Source organism: Camelus ferus, chromosome 8 (assembly GCF_009834535.1).
Source record: "Camelus ferus isolate YT-003-E chromosome 8, BCGSAC_Cfer_1.0, whole genome shotgun sequence".
Lineage (NCBI taxonomy): Eukaryota > Metazoa > Chordata > Mammalia > Artiodactyla > Camelidae > Camelus > Camelus ferus.
In genome coordinates this window covers 67,941,639-67,959,382 of record NC_045703.1, presented here as the reverse complement: position 1 = coordinate 67,959,382, position 17,744 = coordinate 67,941,639, and the positions used below count along the sequence as shown (strand labels likewise).

The 17,744-nt window shown below is 40.0% G+C and overlaps 1 protein-coding gene across 3 annotated transcripts in view; it reads right to left on the bottom strand.

The window, feature by feature from the left end:
- MAP3K4 (mitogen-activated protein kinase kinase kinase 4) overlaps positions 1-17,744 on the bottom strand; it is a 103,358-nt gene that overhangs the window by 35,125 nt on the left and 50,489 nt on the right. For all 3 annotated transcript variants that reach the window (XM_032485300.1, XM_032485298.1, XM_032485299.1), the window contains exons 4-5: positions 7,255-7,497; positions 5,025-5,171 (exon numbers count right to left, since the gene is read on the bottom strand). In XM_032485300.1, coding sequence (XP_032341191.1) covers positions 5,025-5,171; positions 7,255-7,497 — 390 coding nt within the window. The remainder of the gene's footprint in view (positions 1-5,024; positions 5,172-7,254; positions 7,498-17,744) is intronic.

Genomic DNA, 17,744 nt, shown 5'->3' with positions numbered 1-17,744 from the left:
GGACTCTTTCTCTGGTCTTGGATTTCAGTTACTTCACCAGGCTACATCTCAGGTTCACTGAAATGAATGTTTTGAGATACAAAAGTAACTTCCAGTAGGCAAGTATTTGGGTCTTTAGTTCAAGAAAACTGTCTCTGTTGTATCCTTGGATGCTTCTGGTCCTCCTCCTCTCACAGCTGAGTGTGTGGAACCTGCAGGTGGTGGGTCCACCCCCGTCTTACCCAAGGGAACAAGCCTCTGGCACACCAGGCCCGGGCCTCCCCCTCCGTTCTGGGGGTGCTCCTTCGTCTCCTGGGCGTCCCTGAAACCTGGCTTCTCCCCGACCACCTCTCAAGGGGCAACGTTCCTACAATAGATCTCAAGGGCTGCAGCAGCAGCACCCTCATGCCCCACTGCTGCTTTCAAGCCCTTGCTCTGACACAGTCTTATTTTAAAACAAAACTGAAGAAACACCATGTCCCTTTAAGACTTGTATCATCAGATACACCATTGACGCCACCCCCTCCACCATCACCTGCTGATTTTCAACCACTCCTCGTCAGTCGTCACACTCCAGTATCTGGCTCGGTCCTCTGTCCACCCGAGGCTCAGCACCACGCTGTGTGCCTTCAAGTCACCCAGATGGCCCCCGCGCCATTCCAGTTCCGCTCCAGAGGCGTCACCTGTGACCTTGCCACTGCCCTGACTGCTCACGGCCCAACTCAAACACCTGGAGGCTGAACCTCCTCACCTCCTCCAGCTCCCCTGTTCAGCCACCACCTCCACCTTGTCCTCTTCTCTTTACCTGTACCTCCAGTCCCCGGGCTCCTCTTCTTTCTCCAATTCCCTCCTCTCCTTCCTGGCTCACTTCTCTCCTTACGCAGCTCAGAGTCCAGGCGTCCACCCTTCAACAGCACTCCCATCGGTCCCTGCCTCCTGTGTGGCCTCCTTACCCAGCCACCAGCTGCTGTCACAGCCCTGCAGCTAGTACCGGCTCCCCTCCCCGCGCTCCACAAGCGTCCCACGACAGGGAGGAGTCACTGCGCCACGCAGCCCCAACCCCAACCAGCACACAACGCTTCTGGTAACATCTCTGCCTCTACGCAACTCATTTCCCTCTCTCGATAACCACAAGTTAGCAACTTTTCCATTTTCCTCAAACTGCCATAACCCACCCTAACCCCTTCTCAGCAAATGATCTCACCTCTCGTCACAAAAAAAGAGAAGTCATTAGATACAAAAGCTCTCACTTTCCTCAAACAACAAATGCAGACCTACATCCTGTTACCCGCGGTCCACCCCGCTCTGGCAGCAAGGGGGCCGCGCACCCGCCCAGTCCCAGCGCTTGTGCTGAGACCATCACCTCGTGGCGTCCGAGCAACCTGACACTATCAGTTTTCCCTTTCCTCTCATGTACGTCTATGTAACTTGTTTCATCTCTTTCTCTTAACAGAATCAATACTAAAGGCTTTCAATGGTCTTGGGCATCTTCAATTTAAAAAGCTCTCATCGGACCCAGAGTCATCACTATTCACTTCACTGCACAAAGGGGAGAGCCAGCAACCACTCTCGATAACCTCCCCCGAATCCAACCCATCCCCGAATCCTGCCAACTTCACTTCCAGTGTTTCTTCTGAATCCTTCCACTTCCTCCTAACTTATGTTACACCAACCCAATCCGAGGACCAGCACGCGCACCGCTAGACCAGACTCTGCTGGCTCCCACGCAGGCTCCGGGGCCCCCAGCCTGCTCTTCCAACTGCAGCCACAATGGCCTCCCATGGCTTTCTTGGGAACCTTCGTTCCAAAGCTGCTTCCCACCACAGAGGCTTTGCACCCGCTACCTTCTCTGTCAGGAAAGACATTCTTTCAATCTCTCCCTCTTTCGTTAATCAGAAAGTAAAAATATTTTAACAAATATCCCCCGGAATGAACAAATGTTAGTATTTGGTCATATTGCCTTTGGATAGCTTTTTAATAAGAAGTAATCCACCACAAAGTTAACTTCTCCTTGGTTTCTTTCTTCATTTCTCTCTTTCCTCCCTCCTCAGAGGCAACAATGATGCATTTAGTATGTTGCCTTCTACTTCATGTTTTTAAAAATAATCTATTATATAAATTATAAAATAGTATTGTCTTGTGTAAGTTTTCAAATTTCTTACATAAATTGGATTGTAGTATACACACAACTTTCAGATAAATTCCAAGTGTCCCTTCCTGAGAGAAGCCTTCCCTGACCGCCACGCGTACTCCAACCTTCCCGTGGGAGTCCACGGAAGACCCGAGCCTCTCCCCTGCTGCACTTTTCACCTTTGTAATGTTATGTCTGTACAATTACTCAATAGCCATTTTCCCCTTCATTCTTAAGCTCCAAGAGGGAGTGTATGCTTATTCCTGAATCTTCAGCACCTGGCATGCCTGCCTGGCACACAGCAGACACCCAATAATATCTCTAGGATGGAAAACTGAATCTTTTCTGCCCCTCTGCCCTTTATTCTTCTGCAGGAACAGGAATTGTATGCATCTGAGCTCCCGGTCGTATGCCTTCTACAATTACCACATCCTGTTCATCATTTTCATATTTTCATTCCTTTTAAATTATTTTTGTGTGGTTTCCTTAAATCCGTCTATCACATGCTCCTCCATCATATATTTTGTTGTTCTGGTTAATTCTAAGGCCAAGGCCAGGGCCAGGGCAATGAGCTAAGAGAACTCACAGCTTCAATCTGGCTTTGCTGGCTCAAACAAATACTCGCTAGTTGCTTCCTTGGACCCGCATCCACAAGTCCCTCAGTGTTTCCAGCCAGAAGGCTGACGCAGCGCAGGGTGAAGACCCCGCAGCCACAGTCAGGCTGTACCACACCCTGCAGGGCACTGCCTCCCCTCAGCCGTACAGCCTGCCCCTCACTCGGCAGTCTTTCCCTGCTCGCAGGGTGAGCCGCAGACAAGAGAAGTGTCTCCACTTGTGCCCCTCTGTCCTGCAGCGTGTCCTCCACGGGGCACCCCTGCTCCTCTCCTGAGTGTCCACACCCTGGGATGTCATAGCTCTAATTCACCCCTGGAGGGCCCTCCACCTCTCAAGCTGGGAAGGGCGCTGCTGTAAACAGTGTGACTGCCTAGCCAAAGGCCACTCCCTCCTTCTCTCCTAACAAATACACTGACTTTGTTTGGGTCCCCCCAGTTCTCAAAACATGCCCCTGCACTTACCCATCTAGCACATTTTGGGGCACAGTTTTAAAACCACTGATACTTTCTAGTTCTTCACCTGTGAAACGACGGAGATGAACTAAGGGACACTGTGCCCACACAGGTAACTGCCAGCAAAGCCAGAACCCAGTCCCGAGCACGGCCGGCTCTGACCAGCTGAGAATTTGGGGACTTCGCTTAACCTCGGCTTCAGAAATGAAAATGGGTGACCTAGAAGGCACATCTTGCCTGCCTCATTCTCATCCTTCCAGCTTCAGTGATTAACATGATAAAAAGGTGTGGCATGTGCCTTCGTAAAGCCATCTAAGACCCCTGGAAAGCAAAGCACGCTGTCTTTTTAAATTTCTAGTTTACTCATCCACAGAGAGAAAGAAAAATTAATTTTCTTGCTGTTTTTTATCATAACTCTTCAATGATAAAGATTTTTCTGACATAAGGAGCATACATAGTATTTCAAAATACGTTCACATTTTACACATTCTGGACTTTGATGTATTCTCCCAAATAATTGGGAAGTAATTTCAGGCTCAAAATTATTTCTTAAAGTGTGCCACGTATAAGTCCCCTTCCCGGTCACAGTCTTCTTCCCATCCTTCTGCTATAGAGGCCGAGAAGCGGAATCTTTGAATCTCTAGCTTCCATTAGAGCTAAGAGACCACGTGACAGATCTGGTCAGTGAGATGTGGGGGGAATCTGTTGGGTGGGACTTTCAGGGGAGCTTTCGCTGCTTCCCCCGTGCCCTCCTCTTTCCTTCCGGCCTAGAAAGTGAGGTGGTGTCTGGAGGGGCTGCAGTCAACCCCGGCAGGGCACAGCGAGCGTCAGGTGCGGGTGGAAGCACTGACAAAACAACGCTCCTACAGGCTTGCTGTCTTTCGCAAACTGGCCACATTACGTACGATCCGTGTGTACACTCTGGTGAACCTAACACGTACATACTATGGACTAACACTCCACCAGACATTACGGAAGACAAAGGAACTTCCATAAGAGCCCCTGGCCTGTGCCGCTTTCAGCCTAATTAGGGAAACCTGAGAAGAGAGATGTGGTCTATCACTAAGTATTAAATGATGCAGTTATCATTAGAACCACTCTAAGAGTTCAGAGGAGGTATCAAGAAACGCACATTAAAAGTGAAAACTGTCTGGAAAAACTTGAAAGTAAATCTTAAATGGGCAGCTAAGGAGGAAAGGCGACATCTGGAGCCAGAAGGAATAACGAGAGCAAAAGGACAGGTTAAAAAAGCACAGGTAAGCACAATGTGTCTGAAATGACTGGGGAGCTCTTTGCGGGAAGGAATAACAATAAGTCTGCTCCTGCCAAATCACAGTGTTTCCAATTCTCAGATGCGGACCCAGGTTCTGCAGCGTCCTCGAGTCATCTTTACGATTTGGCTTCGTCACGTAAGGAGCTCCTGGATGTCTCCAGGCAGCCAGCTGTCCCATCTCAAGCCTTTGTGCATCTCAGCACGCACCACTCAGGTGGCGGCGTCCACTATGCCCAGCTCTCCCCGGACCGAGTCCTCAGCGCTCACTACTGACGCTCAGTGCACGCCCAGCAGGTGTGACAGAAGGGCTGATGACAGATGGCTCAATAAAACAGGACCAGACTAGGATTCTACCTCTAGGCCATTCTGCTATGAGATCCTACTATTAAACAATGAACTAGGTTAAGCTCTGTCAAAAATTCTAACTTAAAAACCACTGAAGATTTTTTAAAATGTGGATTTAGGAGAAACAAAGTTAATCTAAAACAAACATAAAAACATGACCCCCTCCTTCACACAGACAGACACACAGACAGACAGACGTGAGAAGGACACCCCTCCGCACTGTCCTGACCATCAGCATCTTGTGCAGGTCCTCCTCGAAGGCGTCGATGTTGCAGTCGGTCTTCTCCAGGTCGTCCAGGACCTCGTGCAGCATGAACTGGTAGTACTGCTTCATCAGAAGGCCGCCCTTCAGCACCTCCTTGCACTCCCTCACCAGCTGCGGGCAACGGGCACAAGCTCCGTCATTTCACACACTCTGAGCAGATCACTGACCGGTTTTCACACCCCTCCCACTGAAATCCCCAGAACACTCAGGAAAGGGGAACCCTGCCTCTGAAAAACCGAAAATACTTTCCAGATTCTTTATCAGTTCATTTTACATAAATATCTTAGTAATTTCAAGTGAATAACAACAAATAAGTGAAAATGAAAGTATTTAATATTGTAGCCATGAATATACATAGAAAATACCATATAGCTAGAAAGCTGATCTTCTAAAATATATTCTCCTACAAATAAACTTTCAGAGAAAATAAATTCCACAGAAAAAGATCTATTCTACTAGTTTACATTATAAGACAAGGGATATGATAGAGAAATTTCCTTGTGAAACTGGTCATTTTCAACCAAAACACAACAAAGATTCAAATACACTTACACACCACAGAGCATGACAGCCAGAGTATAGTTTACCCACTGTGATTTGTGGCTTTTACCATCAAAAAACTCCAATAATCACAAAAACAAACAAACTTAAGATTAATCTGATGAAATTAAATGGGAATCAAGGAGGGAAAATGCAATAAAACAAAAGGATGAGTAAAAGCTAAACGTGTAGGCCCAGCAGGTTCTGTGAGAGGGAGGGAAGGTGAAATGCCAGGACCTGGAAAGCCTCTCATTAACAACAGACTGGGACAGACACTCTCTACTCCACAGGGACTGTGGTGCAAGATCACAGTTACATTCGTTTTAATACGTATTAATCAAAACACAAAAGGAATCACAGTGCCGCTACTGGGAAAGAAACTGGTACAAACTTCCTAGAATCACAAATACGTGACTCACTAGTTAATTTTTATGTTTTATACTCAAGCAAGAGTCAGAGATGCAGACTAAAACTTAACATGCAAATATATTTATCACGATGTTATTCCAAACAATGGGGGATTAAGTAAGTTATGATACACTTATACAGCAGAGCATTATCGTAGCCATTTGAAGTCTTGTTTTTGAAAAATACTTAAGGTGAAGACTCATATATTCTTTTCTTTCCTTAATTTTTTTAACTTATATGTGTATGAAATATGCACACACAGAAAAGACAAATGGATAGAAATACACCAAAATGTTATAGTGGTCGTCTCTGAATGGCAGAGTAACAGGGTAACTTTCATTTTTGTATATAATTTTCTGTATTTTTCTAACTTTCTAAAATAAACATGAATCACTTTTACAAAAAGAAGTAACATTAAATACCTTTATTTTCACTAATTTATTGTTACTCAGTTGAGGTTACAGAATATTTACATTTTAAAAACAATTACCCACAGTAAGAGAGCACTGGCTAGAGTTAAATCTATTAAAAAGTGCTTTCTTCAAGTCACACAGACACAAATTTCTATGTTAAAGATGTCACTTAGGTGCTAACAACTCAGTCCAAACGCATCAAAGTCAAAATTTCTATTTAATTTTTATTCTAGCAATGCTACATTAATCTAAGTATTGGTTTTTTACTTTTCAGAATGTTTTAACATAAATTACTGTTTAAGCGCCACAATAGCCCCATTAGTACAAAGTAAACTCCACCTTGTCTCACCAGTTTATCATCCCTCCCCCTCAACAACTTGCAATTCAAGGTGGTCATCACTGTCTAAACCAGCAGCTGCTTAAGCAAACAGAATGTCCCAACACCTCCACCCTGCACACTCTAAAGACATTTATCTGATTAAAAAAAGACAAAAGAAGAAATTTAAGGAACTGAAACTCTCTCTTACGATTGAATTTTAAGTCCCCAGTCTTCACAGACGGGTGATAACAGGAGAGTCATATCCGCACCTACTCTCGTGTCCTTTTAGAACAAGGAAGTGGAAGACAGTTAGGCTGAGCCAGTCTTACCTCTGAAGACTGCATGTAAAGAGAACATCTTAAATTACCCGAAGAGGAGCAGCTTAAAACCCGAACATTCACTCGTTTCTCACTATTGGCAACAATTAGGGGGAAACTCCTCTAAAAATAAAAATTATGAGCCTATAGAAACATACAATAATGCTCAATATTTTTATACACTCTTTGAAACAAACCTGCTTAATACTCAAGAGCGATGGTTCTCCAGCAGGTCTCTGTTCCAATCTTAACTTGAGACATTCGTGTATGACGTTCAGAAGGACTCGACAGAGGACTAAGAAGGCAGGTTTGAAGGAGGGTAAATCCATGGACTTTAGTTCATCCCAAGACACAGTGCTGCATTTCTGCTCCGAGGAAGGGGGCGTCCTGGACAACTGCACATAATCTGAACCCCACATGGGATCCGGAAATTCAGAAAACTGTAACAAAAATTCAACAGAGGTTAAAAGAGCAAACAGGAGAACATCCTCAAGTTGTAGTTATAAACTATTATTCTCTATAACTTGCTAACAAACCCATACAAATCATAATTTTACAGTAAAAATTATCGTTAGAATAATTCAACATTTTTGATAGATCCCAAGTTTTAAAAGTACTAGAAAACCATAACAAGAACTAAAATGAAATTATAATATTTTTATCAAAAAATATAAAGAATCAAGCTCATCTTTTTCATCATACATTTATCATACTTAAAATTATCAGAGCACTTAGCTTTAAACTTTTATACAGTATTATCCACAAATATCTCTAGACTGAGAAAACCAGAGAATTATTAAATTTGAGAAAAGAACAAAACCAGGTAGCTATTTGTGTAAACATAAAAATTAGTAGGTTCGACCAATTCTTTTGTCCATTTGTTCTCCTGAGCTATATACCAAATGAGGCTGAAAGAAAAAAATTCACAAAATTAACCTGGCTGGTCTCACTCAAATATCTGTTCTCTGATATTTCCTGGGATTCCGACTGTCCCATATATATATCCCCATCAATTCCTTACATTTTCCCCATAAGACAGAAGCTTGGCACTTTTCCAGTGTTGCACCTCCGGCAACACCACCCTGATCCTGCCTTCCTGTTTTATTGGGAAAACTGAAGCCATCAAAATTTGAAATCTCAGGGGGTGGGGCATAGCTCAGTGGTAAAATGCATGCTTAGCCTGCACAAGGTTCTGGGTTCAATCCCCAGTACCTTCACTAACCAAAGGGGAAAAAAAGTCACTTAAAATTACATCTGCAAAATTTGAAAATCTCAACTTCTCTTCAACTTAAATCACCAATTATAGTTATTCTGCCTCCAAATGTCATTCCTATCTGTGCTCCCTGTCATTTAGCCAATGCTTAACTGGTCTCCCCCACTCACATTCTTTAATGTTCGACACACATTTTTGCATTTAAATTAATTCATACTTCAGTTTCCCACAACAGGCAAGAAATTCTAAAATAGCTGCACAATTTTAAAAACGATTACTTGTGATACATGCAGTCAGGGTTAAGCCATGTCCTGTTTAAAGCTTTAGGCAATATAAGTGCTTGTTTCTTCTGGTCTGGAGAATGACATCAGAGAAAATGTTTATTTAGAGCCTACAAAACGCAGCCAACTTTCCAGGATAAAATTCTAAAGAATTCTTCTGGCACCCACTACAGTCCCAGCCTGCTGACCCATGTGCTACAGGCTCACTGGGGAAGGGACAATCCCTCCCCGTCAACACTGCAATTCGACCCTGCCTGGAGCCCCAGCAGCAAGGACCCACACAGCTGCCGAGGAGACCATTCCTGCTGGAGTTGCCTGGTATGTGGATCCCCGTTCAGACAAAGAGGAATAGACATTAAGAAATTCTGAGCACTCAAGAGGAAACAGCAGTGTTAACTAAGGAGACCAAGGTGAAGAATCAGAAAAGCTGATGCTGATTTATTGTAGGACACAGGAGAGAACGATAAAAATACTCTCATGCAAGATCTCATTAAAGTCCGCTGGGAAAAAATAAACAAATCAAGATAGCTGAAATAAACTCCATAAAGGCAGGGAAAATTGAAAGAATGCTGTCAAAATCTGAATAATTTAGAAATTAACTGCAGAAATACCACTAAAACCCAAGGCAAAAGAAAAAGGAATAGAAATTTTGAGTGAAAAGTAAGAGACATGACATTGATACAACATCGTAAACTGACCATATTTCAACAACAAAAAAGAGAGAGAGAGAGACACAGAAATCTGATGGAGGAGCTCCCACATAAGAATAATAGAGGAGTTCCAGAGGGAACAGAAGGAAGGGGCAGAGGAGAGCTTTCTGCGCAGTCAAGATACCACTAACACATGAAGAAGGAAAAATCCTCCCTGAAAAGGGAAGAACTCAAAATCCAGTTCATTTACCCTCTCTACAAAGCTACCTGAGGAAGTACAGCAGTCTAGTGAACTGAAAATTGGATCAGAATAAAGATCTCAAGACTGGAAAAGAAAAACGCCCAAGGAAATGAGAAGCTGTGAATCTGGCAGGACTTACACAGGCAGGTACAACTCCATGATGATAACTTGGTTAAAGACTATAATTCAAGCAAGGACTATTTGAAATTGAACAAAATAGAAAAGCATCTTGTAAGGAAAAAACTCTGGATCTTAAATTCCCAATTACTTTAATAAAACACAGGGCGAGGAGAAAGGGGCAATTAGGTATAAGAATGACATATCTGTATTATTTTATTCCAGTAAGAAATATAGTATTAAATTTGGTATAAAATCCCTGATCAATTATCTCCAGAATATATAAGCAGCTCATATGACTTAATAAGAAAAAAAACAACCCAATCCAAAAATGGGCAGAAAACCTAAACAAGCAATTCTCCAAGGAAGAAATAAAAATGATCAATACGCACATGAAAAAATACTCAATATCACTAATTATCAGAGAAACGCAAATCAAAACTACGATGAGGTATCACCTCACACCAGTCAGAATGGCCATCATTCAAAAATCCAGATGACAAATGCTGGTGAGGCTGTGAAGAAAAGGGAGCCCTCCTTCACTGCTGGTGGGAATGTAGTTTGGTGCAGCCACTGTGGAGAACAGTATGGAGATTCCTCAAAAGACTAGGAATAGACTTACCATATGACCCAGGAATCCCGCTCCTGGGCATATATCCAGAAGGAACCCTACTTCAAAATGACATCTGCACCCCGATGTTCATAGCAGCACTATTTACAATAGCCAAGACATGGAAATGGCCTAAATGTCCATCAACAGATGACTGGATAAAGAAGATGTGGTATATTTATACAATGGAATACTATTCAACCTTAAAAACCAACAACATAAGGCCATTTGCAGCAACATGGATATTACTGGAGAATGTCATTCTAAGTGAAGTAAGCCAGAAAGAGAAAGAAGAATACCATATGGGATCACTCATATGTGGAATCAAAAAAAAAAAAAAATACAAAACAGAACTCATAGATATAGAATACAAACTTGTGTTGCCAAGGGTGGGGTAGCTCACAGTGAAAAAAATGTGACAATGAATATATGTATGTTCATGTATAACTGAAAAATTGTGCTCTACACAGGAATTTGACACAACATTGTAAAATGACTATAACTCAATAAAAAAAGTGTTAAAAAAAATCCCTGATCAATAGAGACAAACTGAGAAGACTCAAAAATGAAGGGACATTAATAAAAATGCAGTGTAATTACAATCACAACGGCATTTTGTGTGGATCAACAAAAGCATTAAATAAAGTTCATGTGGAAGGAAATAATGTAAAAATGAGCCCAGAAGCATCTGAAAAGAAAGAATTGCCCTACATGATGCCAAACCTTACGAATAAACCTACTTTATTTAAAACAGAAAAGCACTGGCACGGTAATAAAGCAACAGACCAGAGAAACAGGTCCAATTATCTATAACTTAGTATATAAAAAAGTAGGCACTTTAAGTAGTTGGAAAATAACAATTAATCCAATGAGTTTCAGGGAATTAAATAAAAAATAATTACTCCCTTATCTTACCCTATACATGTACACATCAACATTATCACAACTGATCATTTTTTAAATTATGTGGCTATTTTAGAAATTTTTGCTGATTATGAGAAACTAACGTAAAGTGGCCCTTAGTGTCCATGGGGGATTGGCTCCAGGATCCCCAGCAGAGACCAAAACCCACAGAAGCTCAAGTCCCTCATATAAAACGTCACAGTGCACTCGGCCCCCTGTGTCTGCGGGCTCTGCATCCACGGATGTCAGTGTGATCTGTGGTTCGCTGAAACCACAGATGAGGAGCCTGTGGATATGGAGGGCTGACTGCATGTATTAATGTAAATACAAATATATATGTTGAAGCTATATATTTGGAAAAAAGAGATTCCAAATGTATTAAAACCTAAACATAGAGCTATATATCAGTGTAAACCATATAAAATTGCCAATTGAGTCAGGCAAAAATGATCAAATAGTGGCAATTTAATACAGGTCAACATAATCAAAAGAATTCTGAAAAGACAGTAGTAGCAGCAGGACTTCAGCTTCCCTTAGTCCCCCATAAAAAAAGAGAACAACTAAGACGACAAAATCAAAACTTCATGAACTCCAGAACAGAAGATGTGGGGAAGAACAGATGGTCCTCAGACACATGTCATACCCCACACCCACACCCCACACCCAAGCAGTACCCCAGGCCCCTGCCTGCAGCACCTGTGCAGGGGCATCAGAGGGGATTAACAGAGTATCTGATGGGGCTAAAGGGACAAATTCCAAATCACCAATGAATACTCAATAGAGAGCTCACGGCTTCTATTTGAGGACTTCATGACACTGGGAGTGGCTACAGCACAGATTCTGGCATGAAGTCAATGGCGTGAAGTCAAAAAAAGCACACTGTCATCAGGTTTTGCAATCTCAGTGCTTTATGGCAAAAGATAATGGGTAACATACACTAAATTTATTCAGGGAAAGAAAATACAAGCAATATATTCTATGGCCAGCCGAACAGTCTTTCAAGTATAAATGCTGTAAACTGTCAGGAAAATCTAAGAACTCATGAAACAGTTTTCACAAGCCCTTACTAAGGGATCCACTAGGGAACCACCATTACCAACCAAAACGACCCAGAAGACTGATATGAAATCTAAGCGAGCATTAAAACAAAGTCACAAACTATGTACTTAAATCTAAATCTCTGTCTCTCTACCCATCCATCCATCCATCCATCCACCCACACACACCACTGTTGAACTAAGACTGGATCAGATAATAACCGTAAGGGAGAAAGCACTATCAATCATGGCTCTGTGATCAACAACGCAGGTACACCATAACTCTCCGAATCCGAGAGGAAGGGGAGGACACATAAAATGTCTTAGCATTTCATTGGAAGTAAAAGAAAATTACTTCAAATGAGAACCTGGGTTTAAAAAAAAAAAAAGGATAATTCCAATACAGCTCACAGCTGGGAACCAACAAATAACAACTAACAAATGGGAAGCGGGGACACTAAGTGTATTATAGAAATATAATTATATAATGATAACCTTAAGCGGTGAAAATAAGCCTGTCATACGTTAAAAGTAAATAAGTAAAGAAAATTGCATACACAAGCTTTGTATTAAAAACATGTTAGAATAAAACAACTTTTAAGGCTTAACTATCCCTATTAGAGAAACCAAGCTTCTTTAAAAATATATTACTCCATCTGAAAAAAAAAAAGAAAAAAGAGGACACTAATGAATTCATCTACAAAACAGAAACGGACTGACAAACAGTTAAACAATCTTATGGTTACCAGGGAAAGGGGGTGGGAAGGGATAAATTTGGGAGTTTGAGATTTGTAAATGTCAGCCACTATATATAAAAATACATGAAAAAAGAAACAAGTGTCTTCTGTACAGCACAGGGAACGATATTCAAGATCTTGTAATAACCTTTAATGATAAAGAATAGGAAAACAAATATATGTATACATATGCATGACTGGGACACTGTGCTGTATACCAGAAACTGACACACTGTAACTGACTGTATTTCAATTGAAAAAATAATTTAAAAAAGATATTATTCCATAGATTTTTCTCTTTAAAACAAGTATTTTACATAATTTCTGCAAAAATTAAGTTTAAAAAGCAACACCTAAAAATAAAAATCAAATTTAAAAATTCTATGAATGGAGAAACAAAATGTGGTATATCCTTACAATGGACAATTATTGAGCCATAGCAAGGAGGGAAGCACTAATACATACTACAATCAGGATGAATCTTGAAGACATTACACTAAATGAGAGAAGCCAGTCACAAAAGATCACATATTATATGAAATGTCCAGAACAAGCAAATATGAAAAAACAAAAATTAGATAAGCAGGTGCTTAGCGCTGAAGGTGGCCGACAGAGGGACTGTGGAGGTGAGCTAAAGGGTACAGGACCTATTTTAGGGGTGGAAATTTTCTAAAATTTTCTAAAATTAGATAGTGGTAATGGCTGCCCAACTCTGAATATACTATAAAAACTACTGAATTGAACACTTTAAAATCATGAATTTCATGCTATATGAATTATCTCACAAAGCTGTTATTTTTAAACATACAACAACAAAAAAATGAAAGAATCTAATTGTGTGTCTAGTCAGTGGCATAACCACAAGAAGAATTATTCAAGTGTCTTTAAAACACTGTAATTTCATGTTCTATCCCTAAAGGGTTGTACCATCTTAAGGACGGGGAAAAAACCTGAAACTGTTTTTGAGTAATCACACTGTCGGTGGTTTTATTCTGAGATTACTATGTGTGTACTTTGAATACAGTCAGTATCTGATACTCTAATGCTATCATTCCTGGTATCATTGAAAATTTGAGATTTTCAGTGTAAAACAAAGTCAGAAGAGATTAAATAAAAATCTGAAATCCTGAATTTGAATTGTTAGTATCAGTACAAACTTATGCTATACTGTGTGTGTGTTTGTGTTCTTCTGTCTACTGAAGAGAACTAAAGCAAGGACCGACCATTTCAGTTCCAATAGCAAAGCTGGTGCCCAGACTGTGGTCCTGAAATACCACTTCCCAATAAAAGGAATGAAGATTCCTTGAAGATACATCAGATTCCCGATCTGGAGTAAATGTACAATACAAGCCTAAAATAGCTTGTTACATCAGATATCAAAGACTATTCACTAGGGTTGTGGAAAAAAGACTTAAGCCAATTGAATACATTATCATTGTCCAAAGATGGGTCAATGTGAACATCAATTACTATGATTACTTCAATGAATTACAATAATGACTTCAATGAATTGAAACATGTAAAATATGTTTCAATTCATGAGCTCAAAGTCATAAAAAATATACTTAAGTTCAAATCCTATTAATAAAAAAACATTAATTGGTCACCAATAAACCAACTCATTATTTTGAAAAATGGTAAATAAAAAGGAAAGAATCAAGTATATTTATCCTGCTATTTCTGTTCAGTTATTCCACTGATAACCAAATAATGGATAAGGAAAGTTTCTCTTTAGAGCAAAATCTAATTAATGAAGCTGCTAACAAAGAAGAAATGAGAGAATCAGACTATCATCACTTTTCAATCCTTAATGAATTAAGAGATTAGGTAATGACTGTTAACCACTACTAACGTCTCAGAGACAGACGCTACATGTGTCCTAATGAAGCAGTGTTAACAAAATCAAATCAACAAATCAATCACGATCCTGAATCTGATCAGAACACTAGATCATACAGTCAATTCAGAGAATACAGAGAAAAAAGAAACACTGTAAAAGATCAATTGGAGGTAAAACCACCAGAATTCAGACTTAGGTAGGCTCTACAGGATAAAGGACCCATTTCCTAAAAAAATATATGGCAAATAAAGGGAGGAGGACCTACAGATTAAAAAAGATGAGAAATATAATGAACAATTACCATGTGTCACTGTCTGCAAACTGATTTAAACTGAAAAATATTTTTTAAAGAAAATCATGACAATTATGCACAACAGAAATATTAACATGAGCCTGAAATCTGGTATCAAGGAGTTTCTGCTATTTTTTTAGGTGTGAAAATGGTATTTTGGTACATTTGTGAAACAAGCTCTCATCTTTGAGAGAAATATACTGAAATATTTAAGGATAAAATATGATATCTGAGATTTTCTTCAAAATCATAGAGGAATGTGTCAAATGGTGGTAGGTACTAGCCATGAGCTGATAACCTTGCTGCTGGAATACAGAATCAAGGGGGTTCACAGTATTATTCTGTTTTGCATATGTTTAAAATTTTCCAGAACAAAAATTTTTAACTATGTAAAAACAAAACCAAAAAAAAGGGAGATTTTTTTTTTATATTCTTAGAGTACACATAAAATAAGGTGATCATAAAACAGAAGTAGATATGACTACATAAAAAATTTTAAATTCTTTCTAGCGAAAAGCATCATAAATAAGTTAAAAGACAGTTTGGAAGAAAATATTTACAGCCATAATAGAAAAATGAATCATATATAAAACATAAATAGTTTCAACAGATCAATAATAAAAAAAACAAAAAACGAACAAAATAAATAAAAGAAAATTAAAACAAATGTAAGTAGGCAATAAACATGATAACCAAGTTCAATATCACTAAAAATGAGGGAAATGAAAGCTAAAACTAATAGTTTTTATTGATTATGGTTGCAAAAATGAGGAAAAATGGGACTTCTCCTATATTGTTGGAGGAAGTGCTCATAGGTACAGCCTCCTTGGAGAGCAGTTTGGTAGTTTCTAGCAATGATTTAAATGTGCATATCCTATAACCTAGCAATTCCATTTCAATTAACCATTCTTACAAGAACAACAGAATAAGTTCACAAAGGGGTATGTACAAGAATATTTGTTGTTTATAAGTTTCCATTAAGAGTGAAATGATTATAATCATCGGGGAAATGCAAATCAAAACCACAATGACATATCACCTTACATCTGTTAGAATGGTTATTCTCAAAAAAAAAAAAAAAAAAAAAAAACAACCCAAGAAGTAACAAGTGCTAATGAGAACATGGAGAAAAAGGAACCCTACGTACTGCTGGTGGGAATGTAAACTGGTACAGCCACTATGGAAAACAGTGTGGCAGTTCCTCTAAAAATTAAAAATAGAACTATTATATGATCCAACAATCCCACTCTTGGGTATTCATCTGAAGGAAATTAAAGCACTAACTTGAAAAATCATGTGTACCCCCATGTTCACTGCAGCATTATTTAGAAGATCCAAGACATGACAGCAACCTAAGTGCCCAATGATGGATGAACAGGTAAGGAAAATGTGGTATGTACACACATATATACAAGAATATTGTTCAGCCATTAAAAAAAAGAGGGAAATCTTGCTGTTTGTGACAATACAGATGGATGTGAAGGACATTATGCTAAGTGAAATAAGTCATACAGAGAAAGACAAATACTGTATGATCTCGCTTATATATGCCTGAAATCCAAAACAAAAAAAGAACTCATAGCTCATAGATACAGAGAATAGACTGATGGTTGCCTGAGGCAGAGGGTGGAAATTTAAACAAGAGAAAGAGTTAAATAAGTCATGGCACATTCATATAATGGAATACCATGTAGTTTTTACACAGAATTGAGTCAGAGCTACACACACCAATACGGACAGATTAGAAGTAAAGACTATCAGGGGTGGCGGCACCAGTCATGGAAGAAAGGCAGCATTATCACGCGGGTTTTTTCTGGGGGGGAAAACAAATTACCTGCACTACATAACAAAGATATAAGCACAAAAATGCCTAGAAGATACAAACCAAATGATTGCACCGAGAAGGGGTAGAGGGTAAAAAGCAACTCTGTTTCTTTAAAAATACTTCAATAAATAAGTAAGACAAAAGAAAGAAAACTGCTTTGAAAAATGAAGGACTAGATCAGAACAGTCTTTATGTTAGGCTTCAAAAGTTAGCCTCTGTGATTCTCTACTAGGGGTCATATCACCCACGGGGCGTGGCGGGTGCTGTGAGTGAGCGAGCAGGCAGGGAGCCCGGAAGCCTGTGAGAAGGGATGGGCCACGTGGGAAGCTGGAGCGAGCTCGCCTGGTGCTGCCACGTGGGGACAGAACTCCCAGGGTCTCAAGAAAAACAAAAATCCAGATTTTCATGCGAAATCTTCTGTTTTTTTAAGTGCTAGCCACTAAGTCAAAAAACATTTACAGCGCTATGTAGGATGAAACGTAACTTCGGGAGGCAGTATACTATAATGTTGAAGAGCATGGCTTTACAGGGAGTTCTGGTTTCGCGTTCTGGCTCTGCCAGTTACTGGATGTGCTACCTTGACCCAGTTACTTGACCGACAATTCTCCAGATATGAGTATTCAAGACCAGCTACCAGTCTTTTTGTTGTCGCTGTCACAGGATCCAGTTCTCCACTGCGAGCTGAGGAGTTCTGCTCTGTCTTTGATCTCTTTCATCTTACATCAGGTTTGATTCAGCTGGCTCGCTGCAGTCAAAAACAATACAACACAACTTCCTATTTTCCCTCATGTAAGTATGCTTCCTTTAAAAAAAAGACCTATAGGCAAATGAGCTTCCCTCTCATCCAATTAAAAAGTTCATGTATGTTGGTGGGAACGTAAACTGGTGCAGCCACTATGGAAGACTATATGGAGGTTTCTCAAAATTCTAAAAACAGCTAC